The sequence below is a fragment of the Geotrypetes seraphini genome, chromosome 17, assembly GCF_902459505.1.
Source record: "Geotrypetes seraphini chromosome 17, aGeoSer1.1, whole genome shotgun sequence".
NCBI classification, from domain to species: domain Eukaryota; kingdom Metazoa; phylum Chordata; class Amphibia; order Gymnophiona; family Dermophiidae; genus Geotrypetes; species Geotrypetes seraphini.
In genome coordinates, this window is record NC_047100.1 from 17,724,610 (window position 1) to 17,742,089 (window position 17,480).

The 17,480-nt window shown below is 42.8% G+C and overlaps 1 protein-coding gene across 4 annotated transcripts in view; it reads left to right on the plus strand.

Annotated features, from left to right (window-relative positions):
* The window catches only part of ABHD6 (abhydrolase domain containing 6, acylglycerol lipase), a 39,767-nt gene extending 25,466 nt beyond the window's left edge, over positions 1-14,301 (plus strand). For all 4 annotated transcript variants that reach the window (XM_033926718.1, XM_033926716.1, XM_033926715.1 and 1 more), the window contains exons 6-9: positions 1,348-1,505; positions 10,468-10,522; positions 11,754-11,854; positions 13,817-14,301. In XM_033926718.1, the coding sequence (XP_033782609.1) occupies positions 1,348-1,505; positions 10,468-10,522; positions 11,754-11,854; positions 13,817-13,990 (488 nt within the window). In that variant the 3' untranslated portion in view covers positions 13,991-14,301. The remainder of the gene's footprint in view (positions 1-1,347; positions 1,506-10,467; positions 10,523-11,753; positions 11,855-13,816) is intronic.
* Positions 14,302-17,480: the final 3,179 nt, after the last annotated feature.

Consider the following 17,480-nt stretch of genomic DNA (forward strand, 5'->3'; position numbering starts at 1 on the left):
CTTAATTGAAATGCTAATTGCTCTTTATTACTACCAATCATACCAGTCATCTAAAGATATTATTTCCAAATTTATTTTGTTTTTCCCTTTCCTTTTGTAATTTACCCTCAATGTTCTCTCCTTTCCTATGATAAATTGTATTTCTTTCCCCTCTATCCTAATGTTTCCTGTTGTAATTTGTCCAATATTTAAATGATTTTTATATTTTTATTTATATTATTGTTATTGTTTTATCCTGTACTCTTTGTATATGTAAATCGCTTAGTAATTATGATAGGCGATCAATCAAATAATAAATAAACTTGAAACTTGATCTATCCAATACCATTTAGGGCCTTAAAATCCATTATAACTAACTTGAACGTCACTCTTTGGTGTACTGCAGTGTCTCTTGTGAAGCTGCGGCACACTAAATGTGGTGACCACAGCTCAAAGGCATTCAGAAGTGCACGGATGTCGATGTGATGACATCATGCAAATGCGTGACATTATCATGTCGAAGTCCACGCATGCGTGAAAGCTCTCTGGATGGGACCCTAAGCCGCCAATGGGGGGGTTGTTGGAAAGGAAGAGGCGAGAACAGAAAGAGGTATTGGTGCCAGCTGCCTATAGGATGTGCCTCTTGCCACAAGAGGCACATCCTGTAGGCAGTCGGGTGACGCCGGTGCCTCTCCTCCTTCCCAGCATCTCGAGGCATACCTGGAATCTCGGGCGGCGCATAGTTTGTGATACACGGGTGTATTGGGAGCCAGTGAAGCATCAAGAAAAGACTTTATCCCATTGCCTTTCTTATGTAATCAACCTAGCTGTGGCATTTTCTATCTTCAAATAACGTTGGTGCTATGGAACAGCTAACTACATTATTTTAATTTAGGGGTCTGTTTACTAAGGAGCGGCAGCCGATTTAATGCGCGCTAAATTAGTAAAAGATCCCCTTAGTTCAAAAGTTTGGATTTCACTCTTTGTTGCAAGGCCTTTCAAGAACTTCAATCTTCAATAACTACATAAAGGACTGATACATTTTCTCAAATGACATGACCTGAAAGGTTCACGTTGACGTACAGACATCATGTGTGACGCAAGGATTTTAAGTCACCCCATATGAGTTCCAGACACTGTAAATGGGACAGAGTTAAATCCTCTAGGAGCAAGGTAATAATATATTTGTAAGTATTTTTGCCCCTTGTGATACCAGCTGGGGGCATTGGCACCCAACACAAGTTTCTCTGGAAAGATATTGTAACCAGGTGGATTTTACTGGGAAATAACCATTTGGATCTTTGTTGCTTGTGGCAGACTGTACATGGTGTTTGTTTGTTTTTTTTTCTTCCACTCTTAACTACTTAGGTGTGAAATGCCCGATTGAAAGTGAGTTTATAAAACAGCTGTGGGACTTGAAGGTGTCTGAGAATGTTCATAGGGTCCCTCTGATCCCATCCACCCCACAAGAAATGGAAGAGATGATGAAGCTGTGCTCATATGTGCGTTTCAAGGTACCCCAACAGGTAAACCAGCATTTTGGAGGTGGTGTCATATTTCTTTGGTGGAGTTAGAGTAGTGTGGAATTGCTTATTATCACCATAAATACACATCAAAACATGAGCCTGAGCTGGGCTGAAAATAACTAATGAAATATGGTCTCAATTAAACATCGATAAACATTCTATAAGAGAGGAAAAAGGGTCTCAGCAACCCAACAGACACTCCCCAAAAAAAGAATAATGTCTGAATCAGAGGGCTTCCATTATCATTCATCCAAAAAAAAAAAACTCTGATGGCGGCCCTCCAGGAGGGACTTTGACACCCCTGCTCTAAAACCAACTGGAATGCCCTCCTGAGGGAGATAGTGCAGAGAAAAATGGCAATGGAATTAAAAAAAAAAACATGGGATGAACACAGAGGATCTCTAATCAGAAAATTAAGGGTATAAATAAGACTGGTACTGGGAGCCTTGCATGGTCTGTGTCCTGTATGTGGTTACAGTAGAATCTCAGTTAACCGGTATTCAAATAACCGGCAAAAAAAAAAAAGATCTTTCATCGATCCTCAAAAAACCTCTACCCCTATAGTCAAATATTTTTTTTTCTTTTATCAGTGAACAATTACCATCAAAACGTCTCAATTTCACACATTTTTTGGGCCAAATCACACAATATGCCACTTAGCTTAACATCGGAGATTCCCCCCGCTAGACAAAAACACCCGACAGGACCCGTTTCCCTACTCATGGTGGCTTCTTCAAGGGTCTGTCGCTGAGGCAATTGGTCTGTTGGAAAATGTACCTCTTGTTTACCAATGTCTCCGCTCACATCTCCAACATTAAGCTAAGTGGCATATTAATATGATTTAGCCCAAAAAATGTGTGAAATTGAGAAGTTTTGATGGTAATTGTTCACTGATAAAAGTTTTAAAAAATATTTGCAGTGAAAAGTAATTGGCTTGTTTAAAAATTGCACACAGAAGTTGGGTATATGTCCAAGTTTCTGCATATAATTTTTAGCAACATATATAAAATTAGGCCGTTGCACCTAATTTAATTGAGCAATAGGCTTAATCGGTGCCTATATAGGCACTCGACCCCTCACAATCGGCTTTAATTGGACTTAATTGAAAGTTAGGCACCTAACTTGAAAAACTTGATTCTATAAAAAGTAGGCGCCTAGCCCAAAGCGCTTGCACTAAAAGTGGGTGTGATAAGGGGGCTTATTTTTTTTATTTTTTTTTTCCAAATCTTTATTCATTTTCATTTCTTACATGAAGTGTACAATAAAATATCAATTAGATCATACAAATCACTTGAAAATCTAATTAAACATCAGCATAAATATATAAATAAAACCCCCTCCCCCTCCCCTCCAACAATAGTATTTTTCCAAATCTTAGATTCGTTTTAACATATACAACAAGTGTACATTAAAATATGAACACAACATATTACATTATCACTTGATAATTCCCTAACAATATATACCTAAAAGATTTATATCCTACCCCCATCTCATATCTATACATGAATAATATAATTCCTATATATATTAATCAATTAAATTATGCACATATATATTAAATTATCATAACCCACCCATCCCCCCCATTCTGTCAATTATCATACAAGGGGCTTATTTTTGAGTTACACGCTTCTTTGTGAATCAGGCGCCATTAGGCTCTGACATCAGTGGCTAACTTTTAAGCATTGAAAACCCTGGCATATCTTTATGCAGTCGCTGAGGGGAAAACAAGACGCCTGTACTCGGCGCGTACACCAGTATCGGCAAGGACGCAGTTCCAGAGACTCTGCCGGCAGAATTCCTCCCAGCAGCTGGCCAAAGCCACTGGGGAACCTTCCCGGTATATAGCGGTGTGCATCCTACCTGATCAGCTGATGTCATTTGGGGCAAGCTCGGATCCCTGTGCCCTCTGCAGTCTCCACAGCATTGATAAACACCGGAGAGAACTGGCCTGTATAGGTAACTAACCTGTGAGGGTGATCAAACAAATTTATAAAAAAGCTCAGAGATACGAAACTCCCCTAAATCCTGCTTACAAGCTAAGTAAATTCTTTAGAATTTGCCACAGGTGCAGTGACATTTGCAATTTGAAAAACGCAGTACCTTGTTTAGGACAAATCTTTTTGAAGCTTTTAAAGAAGAGTTTTTCACATATACCTTTGAAGGAAGTGATCAAAGATTTTTCATAAAAGGACTATGACTGAAAGGTAAACTCTTTTTCCAAGGGAGGTCTCACAACTTCCTTTCAGAGTTTCGTATCTCTGAGCTTTTTTTATAAATTTGTTTGATCACCCTTCACAGGTTAGTTACCTATACAGGCCAGTTCTCTCCGGTGTTTATCATAGCTTTTCTGGCTCTGTGTCTATTAACTATATCCCTGAATGCACTTTAGTAAATTCGTCTCCACAGCATTGGCAAGATAGGAAGTCCGTAGAACAGGGCCTATTCCAAACTGGTATCGGACCTGCTTAAAAAACACCTGCACATACCAGCAGATAGGATCTATATAAATTATTTTGATATAGATGCTGCTAATGTAGGCTGGAATGGCTCACCTTTTGCATAGAAAAAAGCTCTCTAACTCTGCATGCACCGTCTTTCCTTCTGGACTAGAAGAGGCTGGATACAAGCCCATCCCTCTATGTTGGCTCTGCACTGTGTTAACATTCCTAAGTGTACTGCAGTACCTGTTGCAAACAATAAACCTTAGAAAGAAAAGGAAAAAAAAAAAAGAAGAAAACCCTGGCATAAATTGGAGACACCTAAATATTAGAATGCTAAGCTCCACCTAAGTGTGATTCTATAATGGGCACCTAGGTTTTATAGAATGTGTCTATATCAGCACCTAAATTTAGGCAGATTCTAGAGAATCGGGTCCTTAAATGATGGCCGTTTTGATTTTCCATGTATGTTAATAGTGCACAGTTAACTTTGTTTCTGTAGGGGGCGGCCTCTATTCTGTGCCTAAATTCTGCCAGCCCAATCCAGAACAGAATCTCTGGCTTTGCAAGCATTCGTTATAGTCATCGGATCAGCTCGTTTTGAGCTTTCGGGCCTGCAGTTCTGTGGTTCCCAAAAGTTTCCGTTTATTAAAAACTTGATCTACGGCTTATCATAGTCTGATCCAAGTGGTTTACAAAACTAAAATCAATAGGTAAGAAAAGGAACTGCATAAAATCATAGAAAAGATCTAACCATCCAGACAGTAAGAGCACAATCTGTCCTGGGGACCCTCAACCAGTTTGTTTTTTTAGGTATCCACAGTGAATTTGTCTGAGATAAATTTGCATGCACTACCTCCATTGCATGCAAATTTCTCATGCATATTCATTATGGATCGCTGGAGGACCCTAATACAGGTATGGAAATCAGTGTTGTAGTCCTCAAAATCCCAAGTCATATGAATGGGCAAATGCTTAACGACATCGAGTTTGTTCAGTTGCTCAGTTTTTCTCATCCTGATAAACAGAAGTTTGGCTTGGCTTGGGTGGAGAAGAAGATATTTAGCTTTGTTCCATGGACGCTCAACTCCTGTGCCTCATATTTCACAGTCTAAAGGTCACTGAAAATAAGAACAGTTAGAATTTTTCAATCCCATCTGCAAAACAGTGTGTTTTTTTTCTTTTCATAATTCACTTTTGGTCTCTTCCTGGAGACCCTTAAAGCTGTTTGTTACTGAACTGGGATGTCCTGGCACATCTAGAAAACCTTGTTGGTAGGCATAAAACATGAACATTGGAACTAGTTTTGAACTAGCCCAAAGATTTATTGTGGAAAACGTAGTGGAAAATGAGGTGTTCCGTTGTGAGAAGACAGGAACTCTGGACTATTTCCCTTGGAGCTCATCTTCCGGAGGAAATCTGTGCCATATTAAAGGACAGAAGAAAATGTGAGGTCACGACAAAGGCTGGATTTGAGATAAGCATGCAGAGAACTGAAACTGTCATAGGTCCAGATTCACTAAAGATAGCGACTCGGTCACTGTTGGCCAATTCTCTGGCTGATTTTTAAACAGCGATTGATTCCCTATCAAGTTTGCATGCAAATGATTTGCTCAGAGGTGCAAATCATTTGCATGCAAACTTACCAACTCAGTCGCTCACTGAGCGATTGAGACATGCACAGAGTGCTGACTGTACTGACAGGAGAAGCAGCCTCATGTCACTGCTGTCAGGGCTTCTGCCAGTGGTTTTTGTTTTTGGTTTGCCCACTCCCTCCTGCCATCGGCTCCCCTGCCGTCGGGTCAGGGCACAGGGTACCCCCCCCCCACCTCGTACCTTTAAGTTGGGAGCAGGAGGGGTGCCGTTTTTTGTTTGTTTGTTTTGTTTTGGGTTTTTTTTAAACCTGGCAGACCTGTCGGTAACACAGTTACCAGCAAGAGCAAAGTGGAAATGTCCAATCAGATTGGTGCACAAAAAAGTATCTTTCAACTCATCTGATAAATCCAATGGTCTTTATTAATCCAAATTAACTCATACATCCAAAGCAACTCAACGACTCGACATGATCCTGTTTCGGCCACCCGGCCTGCAAAGCTTTGCAAAGCTGTGTTATTCTGTGGTGTTACAGATTCAGAGCAACGGTTTGTTCGTTTTGCTTTAGACCATTTGAGACTATTTGATACCCAAAGACTCCTAAGACTCCTGATGCAGGCCGGGTGGCCGAAACATGATCATATCGAGTCGCTGAGTTGCTTTGGATGTATGAGCTAATTTGGATTAATAAAGACCATTGGATTTATCAGATGAGCTGAAAGACACTTTTTTGTGCACCAATCTGATTGGACATTTCCACTTTGCTCTTGCCTGTTTGATTTTGTGGAATTGCTTCCCCTGTTTTATGGTAACACAGTTACCAACAGGTCTTCAGCTGTCGGGTTTTAGGATCATAAAACCCGATGCAAAATAGCCAAGCAATGTAAGTGAATCAATCGCTTGGGCTATTTTGCGTCGGGTTTTACAAATTTGCATGGCCAGATTGGAAAATGGGCGATCGAGGGGGAAAAACACGCAAAGGGCCGTTTTGAGAATCGGGTCGGTTAGCAGCGATCGTAGCTAAACCTGTAACATTTCTAGGGGTTTCCTAGCCTCCACACCAGGGGCTGAATAGGGTTTTTTTTTTTCTCCCTTAGATTCAGATTAGGAGAAAACCTTTAGAAAACATGACTTGATTGAACATTGTCCTTCTAATTTCTGTTTTACTAGGCAATGATATAAAACCAGATAAGCATGCTTAAGACATTCACCCCCTTCTCCCTGTTATGCACCGCTTTGGCAGTGGGCCAGAGAAAAAGAGACTCCAGGTGTTCAGACTCAGGAAGTAATAAAAGGCCATTAGATGCAAAAGCTGCATGGTTTCATTCACTAGAGCCAGGATTTGACCCTATGCAGGTCTGAAATCATGTTAACAGCGCATTTTACTTTTTGGCTCTTTATATCTAAAATAATCTTCCCCTTTTCCTCTACAATAGTGCGTCTTTTAAAACCGACCTGACCACGTGGATATTATAAAGACATACAGCATCGTATTTTGCCTAAATTGCTAAAGTTTTCATCAAGAACATCCATTCCACAGGGCTTTCTTGTTTTAAATAAGACATGCAATGGTTTTAGCTTATTATAAATGTTAGTTTGAATCTCCAGGCTCCTCGCCCTCTACCCTGTCTTCTCTCTTCCCCTTCTTCTGCCTTTTCCTCCTCTGTCCTGTTTTAGTTTTGGGCGTTCCTTTCTGACTTTTACATTTCGATTGTAGTACCGTTCTGCTCTGCAGCGTTGGAACAATATAGAAAGTTTTTAAAATAGCCTATAAACAGCACATCGGTCTGCTTAGGATGGCAGCAGCTACCCTGTTTCTCTGAAAATGAGACCTATCCCAAAAATAAGCCCTAGCATGATTTTTAAAGATATTCCTAATATAAGCCCTACCCCAAAAATAAGCCCTTAAGATCGACCACCGAACCCCCTCCCCCCAATGTACCTGACACGCCCCGACTCCATCCATGACACTAGTGCTGCCTGATTTGCTGAAAAAATTGGACTTGTCGATTCAGCAACCCCCACCCCTGCTGCTTTAGGAGGCCTTGGAACGGAGGTATGTCATTCTCACGGTGGGAGGGTCGGTGGGGTTCTGCTGCACAGGGGGAGGGGCGGTAGGGATGGAAAGATGCTGCACATGGGGGAGGGGGGAAGGAAAGAGGAAGAATTGGGGTTGAGGAGAGGAAGAGAGATGATTGCTGTACATGAAAAAAAATAAGACCTCCCTGAAAGTGAGCCCTAGTGCATTTTTTTGGGCCCCAAATTAATATAAGACACTGTCTTATTTTCGAGGAAACATGATATTAGCCCTCCCTTTCTTGTCCTCCACATGCCTGTGCTCTCTCCCCCCTTACCTCTTTACCCCACTAAGTGACAGAGCTGCTTAAGGCCGCCCTGGATCTGGCCTGCTGGGCTCAAAGACTGCTGTCCAAAGCGACAAAACATGTTAGCCCAAGATTTGGGAACATGGTGGGGGTATTGCTGACCTGAACTATTCTTGCTGTGTGCACTCAGTGGCACCCGTCCTCCTCTCCTCCCCCCCCCCCCCCATCGTGCACCCCTTCCCTTGTACCTCTTTCATGTTTGTGGCATGAGCAGCAACCCCAAGCGGCTGCTCGCGCCAGCGTCTGCTCTTCCTCTGATGTCACTTCCTGGCCTAGGAAGTGACCTCGGAGGAAGAGCCGACGCTGGCGTGAGCAGCCGGTTGGGTTGCTGCTCGTTCAGTGAACGTTAAAGAGGTGCGAGGAAAGGGGGGATGCACGTGCGGCAGGAGGGGGGCTTGTGTGCTGCAGTTATCATGGTACACTTAACGGTACTACAGTGAGTCAGGATTCTTAGTGAAAAAATCTTGCTCTTGTAAGAGCATCTCGTATAAGGGTTGTCACTTGAAAGATGGTTGCTTTTGTTAGAGAGATGACTGTAGGTTCTTGGCTCGAATGCTTTGGTTGTACGTTGCCATTGCACCTCAGTTACCACCACTTTGCCCAGCTTTCTCATCTTCTATTGATTCTTTTGCTAATGTTTCCTCTAGTTCTATAAATCACGCCTAAAACTTGGCGACGTAAGCGTGATTCTTGTACAATAACCATAGGGTTGTATAACTCTTCCAGCCCTAAACTGTAGGGAACTCGAAACCAAATTCTAGCTCCGCCTCCTGTGGTCATCTCCTGTTACTCACCCCTGGAATTTCAGTTTTGTTTCCTATAGCCTTAGTTGTAAGGGCTATCTCTTCTGCTCGTGCTTTACTTTCTTTTTCTAAATGTTCTAGTCCAGTGTTCTTCAACCACCGGTCCATGGACCAGTGCTGGTCCACAGGGCCAGCATGTGCATCAGGTCCAAAACACTGTTCTTCAACTGCCGGTCCACGGTGCGATCGATGCGGCGTTATCTTTGAGCCAGCTCCCTATTCCTCACTGATTCAGTGCACAAAGCCACGGGCAGTGGCTCCTACGGGCATCTTGCACCTGAACCGGAAGCCTTCTCTCTGACGTTGCAACGTCAGAGGGAAGGCTTCCAGATGAGGCACGGGGACGTGCAAGGTGCAATTAGTACTATTATGGGGGCGGGGTGTGGGGTGGAGATTGGGTAGAGATGGGCGGGGTCTGGCCCACGACTTAGCCCAGTGTTCTTCAACCACCGTTCTACGGACCGATGCCGGTCCAGAGAATAATTATTTTATTTCTGCCGGTCCATAGGTGTAAAAAGGTTGAAAAACACTGTTCTAGTCAATTGATTTGTTCTTGGCGCGGGTGCTGCTGATTCACTCTGTGTGGTAATCCTTTGGTGGGAGATCGCAGATTTTTCTGAACAAGTCTGCTTCTGGGGGGGGCTTACCTGTTAGTATCGCTGCAGTAAGCCCCCTGGATAGCCTGCAGGTCAGATTGGGCTCTGGAATCGGGATCCTTCTCGCCCTGGGTTCGTCCACTAAGGGGTAAAGCGCAGGCTGCGTGGTCCCGATCCGTGCGTCTTCCCTAATTACCCTGAGAGGTCCTGATAGTCACTGACTGAGGTGGCATTGATACTAAACAGGTAACCCTCCCCAGAAGCGGACTTTTACAGAACATCTGCGACCTCCCGCTGAAGGATTACCCCGCAGGGTGGAATCCGCAGCACCAGCTATGCACAACTTGAATCGTGCTTGGTGCCTAAGTTGTGCACACATCAGTGCATATTCTATTAATTTGCGCATAACTTATATCCAGGCCCATGATTCGCCCCTGACCATGCCTCCTTTTCAGTATCACGCACTAGAACGGACACGTAACTTTTCTAGAACTGTGCCTACCAAGTTATACGTGTAGCTTCCAGTTAATGTCGGTGTCAATTGTAAGGTGTTGATTAGGCTTATTTAAGGTATGCACATAACTTTAGGCTCTATGGCCCATATTTTATAATTGGCCCCTTAAGTTAGGTGCTGATAGGTGGAAAACACTTTTTAAAAAAGATTGAAATAGTTTTTTGGGGTTTTGTTTTTTAAATGTAGCCTGCATTGTGTCTATGGAGGTGCTTTATGACTCCTAATGCCGCTGTTGGCATGGCCAACACTGGAAGGGGCATTAGGCAGCCAAAAGCGCTTCTGTAGCCACGATTTCACATGAAAAGTAGATACTAGAAATGTAGGCCTTTTAAAAGCCTGGCCTACATTTCCGGTGTAGGTACTCATTACATATGATACATTTTTCATCTGCTATTTAGATAGCATTTAATATACCGTTATTAGCTAACAAAGCAGGGCATAGCAGTTTAGAGAATAAAACATTAAATGGAAAGAGAGCTACAATTGTTTGATATGATAGCAGAAGTCTAGTTGTAGCACGGTGACTCCTTACGGTTCCTGTGGCTTTCAACTGTGTATTAAGAGAACCAGTCCTGCATATTCTACACTTGGCATGTACTTTAAAAATGCACTCTCTTTTAAATTTTAGATCTTGCAAGGCCTCGTGGATGAACGTATTCCACATAATGAATTTTACAAAAAATGTAAGTTTGCTCTTGTGACCGTGCATCCATACAAAATGATAACACGAGTTCTGAACAAGCAGGCTCTTTATTTTAAAAGAGTATCTAGATTGTATCTGTCCCAGCGGGCTCACACTCTTATCTAATGTCCCTGGGGCAATGGGGGGATTAAGCGACTTGCCCAGGGTCACAAGGAGCAGCGTGGGATTTGAATCCACAACCTCAGGGTGCTGAGGCTGTGGCTCTAAGTGCTGACCCACTCACTCCCACATTCCCACTTATAACTGTCTCTTACAATTTTGCTAGTTTGATATAAAAAGGGTGAACCTCCTTTCTTTTGGCCACTTTTTGGCTTGTAAAATATTCTCCCATGAGACCCCACTACAACAGTGTATGACAAATGTGTATAATACATGTATTGTTGCAATAGTTGATGTTATATGTAGTCTTATATTCCGCCAAATCTTTGCAGAATGGTGTTCTAGGTGGATTACAAATAGCATACAGTAAATGGTAAAAAATCTGATTACCGTATTTTCACGCATATAACGTGCGCGTTATACACGATTTTACAAACCGTGCATAACCTTGCGCGTTATACGCGTGAGCGCGTTTTTACAACTTTTTTTTTACATAGTTCCCCCCCCCGACGTCCGATTTCACCCCCCCCCGCAGGACCGCTCGCACCCCCACCCCAAAGGACCGCTCACCCGCACCCCCACCCCGAAGGACCGCTTGCACGCACTCCCACCCGCACCCCCACCCTGAAGGACCGCTTGCACCCCCACAGCCTCCCGACCCCCCCCCCCCATCATGTACAAGCTCCTACCGGTGTCCTGCTGCTTCCTCTTGGCGGTCCCGGTCCTTCTGTGAGCCCTGTGCCTGCGCTGCTTCCTCTTCCGGCGGTCCCGCCCTTTCTCTGACCTCTACCCCCCCACCCCACCATCCCAAAAGCTCATCCTGACTTTTTAAAAGTAGCAAATCAAACATGCATACTGAAATAGAAAAAGATATCTTAAAATATCATTTCAATTTACATTAAAAAAAAACCCAGTTATAACCCACCTTTTCTAGCAGTTGACAATAAAAAGTGCCTCATAACAATAGACTTAAAATAATATGCAATAAAATAAATCCTAAAGTACAATCTGTAAAGGCAAATGGAGAACTGGGAGGATAGACTGCATGCCCAAGAATGTAGCAGATAGAGTCGTCCAACATGTCATGCCTAATTTCTGTCTTTCTGGAAAAGTGTTTTTAGAATTATTATACGAGAAGTCGGTCTATGCGCTTCAGCAAAACATGGACAAGATTATGATGCCGACGCAGATAATCTGGGGAAAACAAGATCAGGTATGTGCGAGGCAGACTTGCCAGTGGATGTTTATTTCTGGAAAATGTAAGCTTGTAGCACAGTGTGCCGCAAACCCTTTGAAGCCGCAGTGCGTTAAATGTGGGACCGCAGCTATAGGGCACCCAGGAGTGCGTGGATGTCAAAGTGATGACATGTGCATGTGTGAGATCACGTTGACATCTGCGCATGTACGGATGTCCTTCAGCCGCAGTCCTGAACCTCCTGTTACTGCCAGTGGGAGAGGGGAGGCCAGAGAGGAGGCGAGGCGCTAGCTACCTGCCCATAGGATGTGCCTTTCGCCGCGAGAAGCGCATCCTGTAAGTAGTCAGCCAGCACCAGCACTTCCTTGGGTATCTCACGGCACACGGTTTGCAATACACTGTTGTAGCAGAACAGGTCTTTACACTCGGAAACCCAAAATGAAAAAATATGAAACGGTAACTCTTGAAGGTTCCTCCAACATGAATTGCCCTGCACATAAGAGTTAAGACACAGGTAAGACACTTGAGTCATCGTGGTGAGCCGTCTTACAAAACAAAGAAAAACTGCAGACAAAAGTATAAGATGCAGGCTAAGTTTGATTGAAATAATTATTAGCTGCGGTTAACGTCGCCACCTTTGTACAAAGCAGGGGACCCGACACGGTCTGTGTTTCGGTTGACACGCCTTCATTAGGGGTCCCTAGTATAAAATGTATCAGATTGATCCGCAACCAAAATGAATTTAAGCCTGATTCCAAAAAAAAAAAATCGATCGCCGGAAGAAAGTCTCCGTGGGGTAATTGTAAGTTTAAACACATTTCTTAACTGCTGTCCTTCCCTCTGCTCTCCCAATGCTGCTGTCTTTTCCTTCCTTCCAAGACGGGCACTTCTGTCCTTCACCGTCCTCCCCTCCTATGCTTCCCGATGACCATCTGTGCTACTTTTCCTCATCACCGTGACCATCGCTGTGCTGCTGCGCACCCCCTCCCAAGATAAGCACTTTAGTCCACCACACCCCCAAGACGGCCGCTAGCGTCCTCTCCCGGATAATCACTGGTGTGCTGCTGTCCCTCCCTCCGCTTCCACCACCACACCTGATGACCAGTGCTAGTGTCCTAATCCCTCCCCCATGATGACCGTGGCACTAGTGTCCCTCCCCCTCCCCGATGACCATCAGCAGTTGTTTTGGGTTAAATACGGGTGGTTGTTCTGTGAAACATCCCAGGACTGCTCTGTTCAGGTGCACATATAGCGAGAAAAATCAAACAAATATCCAAATGAGTGAAAAAATTAAATATATCTCATGTGATTATATCTATCGCGTGTGTCTATGAGCTACATCTGTAATAACCTTGCACGATATCCAGTTCAAAAATCATCGAAACAATTCAAAGGCTTTTAAGGTGGCTGCTTTATATACTTATCTTCTGCATATGTACGTTTTTCAATCTGCCATCTTAATAGCGTGCCAAGTTCAATAGCTCAACAGAGCTCCGTTTCGGAGGTCATGCCTCCTGCTGGCGTAAACCTCTGAATGAAAAGGATACCAAAATGAAAAGTGGCATTTTTTTTTGGTGTATCTGCTCAGCTAGTTCATGTTGGAAGAATCTTCAAGAGTTGTTGTAGCAGAACAGGAGCCATAACTACTCCCATTTGGTTAAACAGACTAATCAATGTTTCATCTCAACCTTTTCGATTACTGTAAAGTAAAACATTTATTTTGGAAAGACATATCAAAGATCACAGCGCATCAACTAGCAAGCAATACAATGGGAACAGTGAAGCTGCAAAAGAAAGAAATACGCCATTTGAAATAAAAGGCAGATGGCCAAAGAGCTTTTCCTTTTCTAAAAATTGCAGTGAATTAAATGGTGATGGATGACTTGGACAATGAAAACTGAAAGCAACTAAATAAAGTTGATTTTTAAGGAATGAGACAATAATGCTACTGCTATTTTACCTTATTCCCCATGAATTTAGGTTCTGGATGTATCTGGAGCGGACGTCTTAGCAAATGCCATCCCTGGCGCTCAGGTTGTTCTTCTGGAGAATTGTGGACACACAGTGGTAGTGGAACGACCCCGAAAAACTGCCAAACTCGTCCTGGACTTCCTAGCACTTGCAAACACAGAGAACAATAAAAAGCAACTGTAGTCGGAATCCAATTTCCCAAGCCAACATCGAGCTGAAGCAATATCGTTTGCTGGCTTTTGATGCTCTAAAAATTCTCAGGGATCTTTTCCAGAGAGAAGTGAAAAAAGCCCTGTTCCTGAGCTCAATCAAATCACAGAAAGCAGCAATAGTACTAACTAAAGATCAATCGCCTATCTTGAGTCTTAGAGAAATCTCTAGTCCAGTGGTCTCAAACTCAAACCCTTTGCAGGGCCACATTTTGGATTTGTAGGTGTTGGAGGGCCTCAGAAAAAAATAGCTAATGTCTTATTAAAGAAATGACAATTTTGCATGAGGTAAAACTCTTTATAGTTTATAAATCTTTCCTTTTGGCTAAGTCTTAATAATAATATTGTAATTTATAGCCAAAGAGACATATCATCAAGAAACTGTTTTATTTTACTTTTGTGGTTATGATAAACATACTGAGGGCCTCAAAATAGTACCTGGTGGGCCGCATGTGGTCCCCGGGCCGCGAGTTTGAGACCACTGCTCTAGTCTGAATTAATTAAAAAAAAAAAAAAAAGTTATGGATGAACCGTAGAATGTTTGCCAAAGTTTTCAAATCGATGTATTCAATTCATTGTGTGTTCCTGAGTTTTAGAATGCCATTTAGGTAATATAATTGTGAAAGCTGTATATCAGTGGTTCCCAAACCTGTCCTGGGGGACCCCCAGCCAGTCAGGTTTTCAAGATATCCCTAATGAATATGCATGAGAGAGATTTGCATACCTGTCATTTCCATTATATGCAAATCTCTCTCATGCATATTCATTAGGGATATCTTGAAAACCTGGCTGGCTGGGAATCCCCCAGGACAGATTTGGGAACCACTGCTGTCTATGGAGGAAAGTTTAGCATAGCATCTAGTCCAGGGATCTCAAAGTCCCTCCTTGAGGGCCGCAATCCAGTCGGGTTTTCAGGATTTCCCCAATGAATATGCATTGAAAGCAGTGCATGCGCATAGATCTCATGCATATTCATTGGGGAAATCCTGAAAACCCGACTGGATTGCGGCCCTCGAGGAGGGACTTTGAGATCCCCGATCTAGTCTGTACTGCACGACAAACTATGTTACAGACAGACAGTCACAGTACCACCCACTTCACTAAAATTTTTTCATGTACATAATTTTTCATGAACACGATGTGAAAAATAGGAAAATGAGCCTGAGGTCTGTGTGGCATACTCCTCTGTGCGTCCTGCCTCATTTCGAATGCAACAGCACTTTTGGAAATGTGATTTGATACGATAGCATCAGATGAAGTATCAGTTTTGTGCCATTAAGAAGCAATGAGGGGCTGGTTCTATAAAGGGTGCTCCACTACTATAAGAGCAATGGTGTCAAGTCCCTATAGTGAGAAAAGTAACCAACAAAACGGACTCAATAACACTTGGTTATAGAATGAAGCCCTCAGACACCTGTGCTGCAATATGTTTGTTGAAGCAGCTTAATACAGGTCGGCACTTTATCTTTCATTGGGCATTCGTACCATTTTTTAAAAATATTTTATCAATGCTTTTAAAACTTATTTCATTCAATGTTCAAGCAAAAATACATTCGGCGACACTTATCTTTTTTTTTGAAGGGTCGCTTGTCAGTTGAGCTAGAACTATCGGCCCGACGGGACCCGTTTCGCCAAATGTGGCTTCTTCTGGGGTCTGTAGGTTCGAGCGCAAGCAGCGTGACCTGCCTTTGCGTGACGCCATTTTTTGATCCGCAAAGGCAGGTCACGCTGCTTGCGCTCGAACCTACAGATCCCAGAAGAAGCCACATTTGGCTCATAAATAGAGCGCACCATGAATTTTCCGCAGTTGAAGGAGGCTGGAAATTTGTCGTTGAAAGAGTGGAACTTTGCGTTCAGGGATGTATTTTTGTAGGGCGGATAGTTGTTGTACGAGATGCTTCATATAAAATGAGAAGTGAAAGGTGTAATTATTCGCCCTGTTGGCTAGCATGGCATTTTGATAAAGGCGTTTGCCAAACTTATCCATCGTTTTGCCTTCTCTGCCAGGAGGGGTGGAGGCATAAACACTGGAGCCCTGAGTTTTCTTTAATGTAGACTCCACTAGGAGAGACTCATGGGGCAATTGAGGCGTCACGCAAAGGCAGGTCACGCTGCTTGCGCTCGAACCTACAGACCCCAGAAGAAGCCACATTTGGCGAAACGGGTCCTGTCGGGCCGATAGTTCTAGCTCAACTGACAAGCGACCCTTCAAAAAAAAGATAAGTGTCGCCGAATGTATTTTTGCTTGAACATTGAATGAAATAAGTTTTCAAAGCATTGATGAAATATTTTTTTTTTTTTTTTAGTTCAATAATTTTATTGAATATTATAAGAATTATAAACAGAAAGCAGTTCAAACACATAGAATCATAATAAAAATCATGTATCAAATATTCGTATCTACAATCGTTTGAATAGAACTAGATTAATGAAAAGGATCGAGTATCTGGAACTGCTTAGAAAAGGAACAGAAAAAGACAGAGAAGCAGGAGGGATAAGAGAAAGAGAGAGAAAGATAAAGGAAGAGAGAGAGAAAGAGAAATAGAGAGAGATAGAGAGAGAGGCAGAAGTGTCTATAGAGCAGAACGAACATATGAATCTAAGAATGACCAAGGTGATTTGTTTCGTGTCAAGTTTGTGGAGGATCGAGAAAACAATTTCTTCTCATATGCATAAGATTCAAATTTGTGGTACATACTTAAAGAGGATGATTTCCAGTTTTTCAGAATATGCATTAGAGCTATCACAAACATGGTGTCAATGAGTTTAGGCGGGCAATTTGATTGTGCAAAACATGGGTGTTGAGAACGAAGAATTATAATGTCCATGGAGATCACTTCTGAACATTTAGTGATAGATTTTATGGTATCCCAAATACGAAGCCAAAAGGAATGAACCATATTGCAGTGGAAAAGCATGTGATCGAGAGTTCCGGGTGCTTTCAGACAGTTCCAACAGGTAGAGTCTTGTTGTAGATTCGCTTTCCATTTACGATATGGAGTCCATACTGCATTCCACATAACAAAGTACATTGATTGCGAAACTCTGGATGATAAAAGAGGACGATTTGTGGAAGACCAGAAGAGTTCCCAATCTATTTCAGAAAGCGTGGTTTTCAAAATAGAGTCCCAATGGTTCATAGATTGAAATATTTTTAATAAATGGTATGAATGCCTAATGAAAGATAAAGTGCCGACCTGTATTAAGCTGCTTCAACAAACATATTGCAGCACAGGTGTCTGAGGGCTTCATTCTATAAAGGGTGCCCAACTTACTAAGCTGCGCTAGAGGTTTCTACCGTGGCTCAGAGCGCTAAATGCTCCGATGCTTATAGAATTCCTATGAGCATCAAAGCAGCGTCGGAGCATTTAGCGCTCCGGGCCACGCTAGAAATCTTTACTGTGGCTTCGTAAAAGGGGGGGGGGGAGGTGTTAATTGGCAAATAGGATCAACTGTTAAAAAAA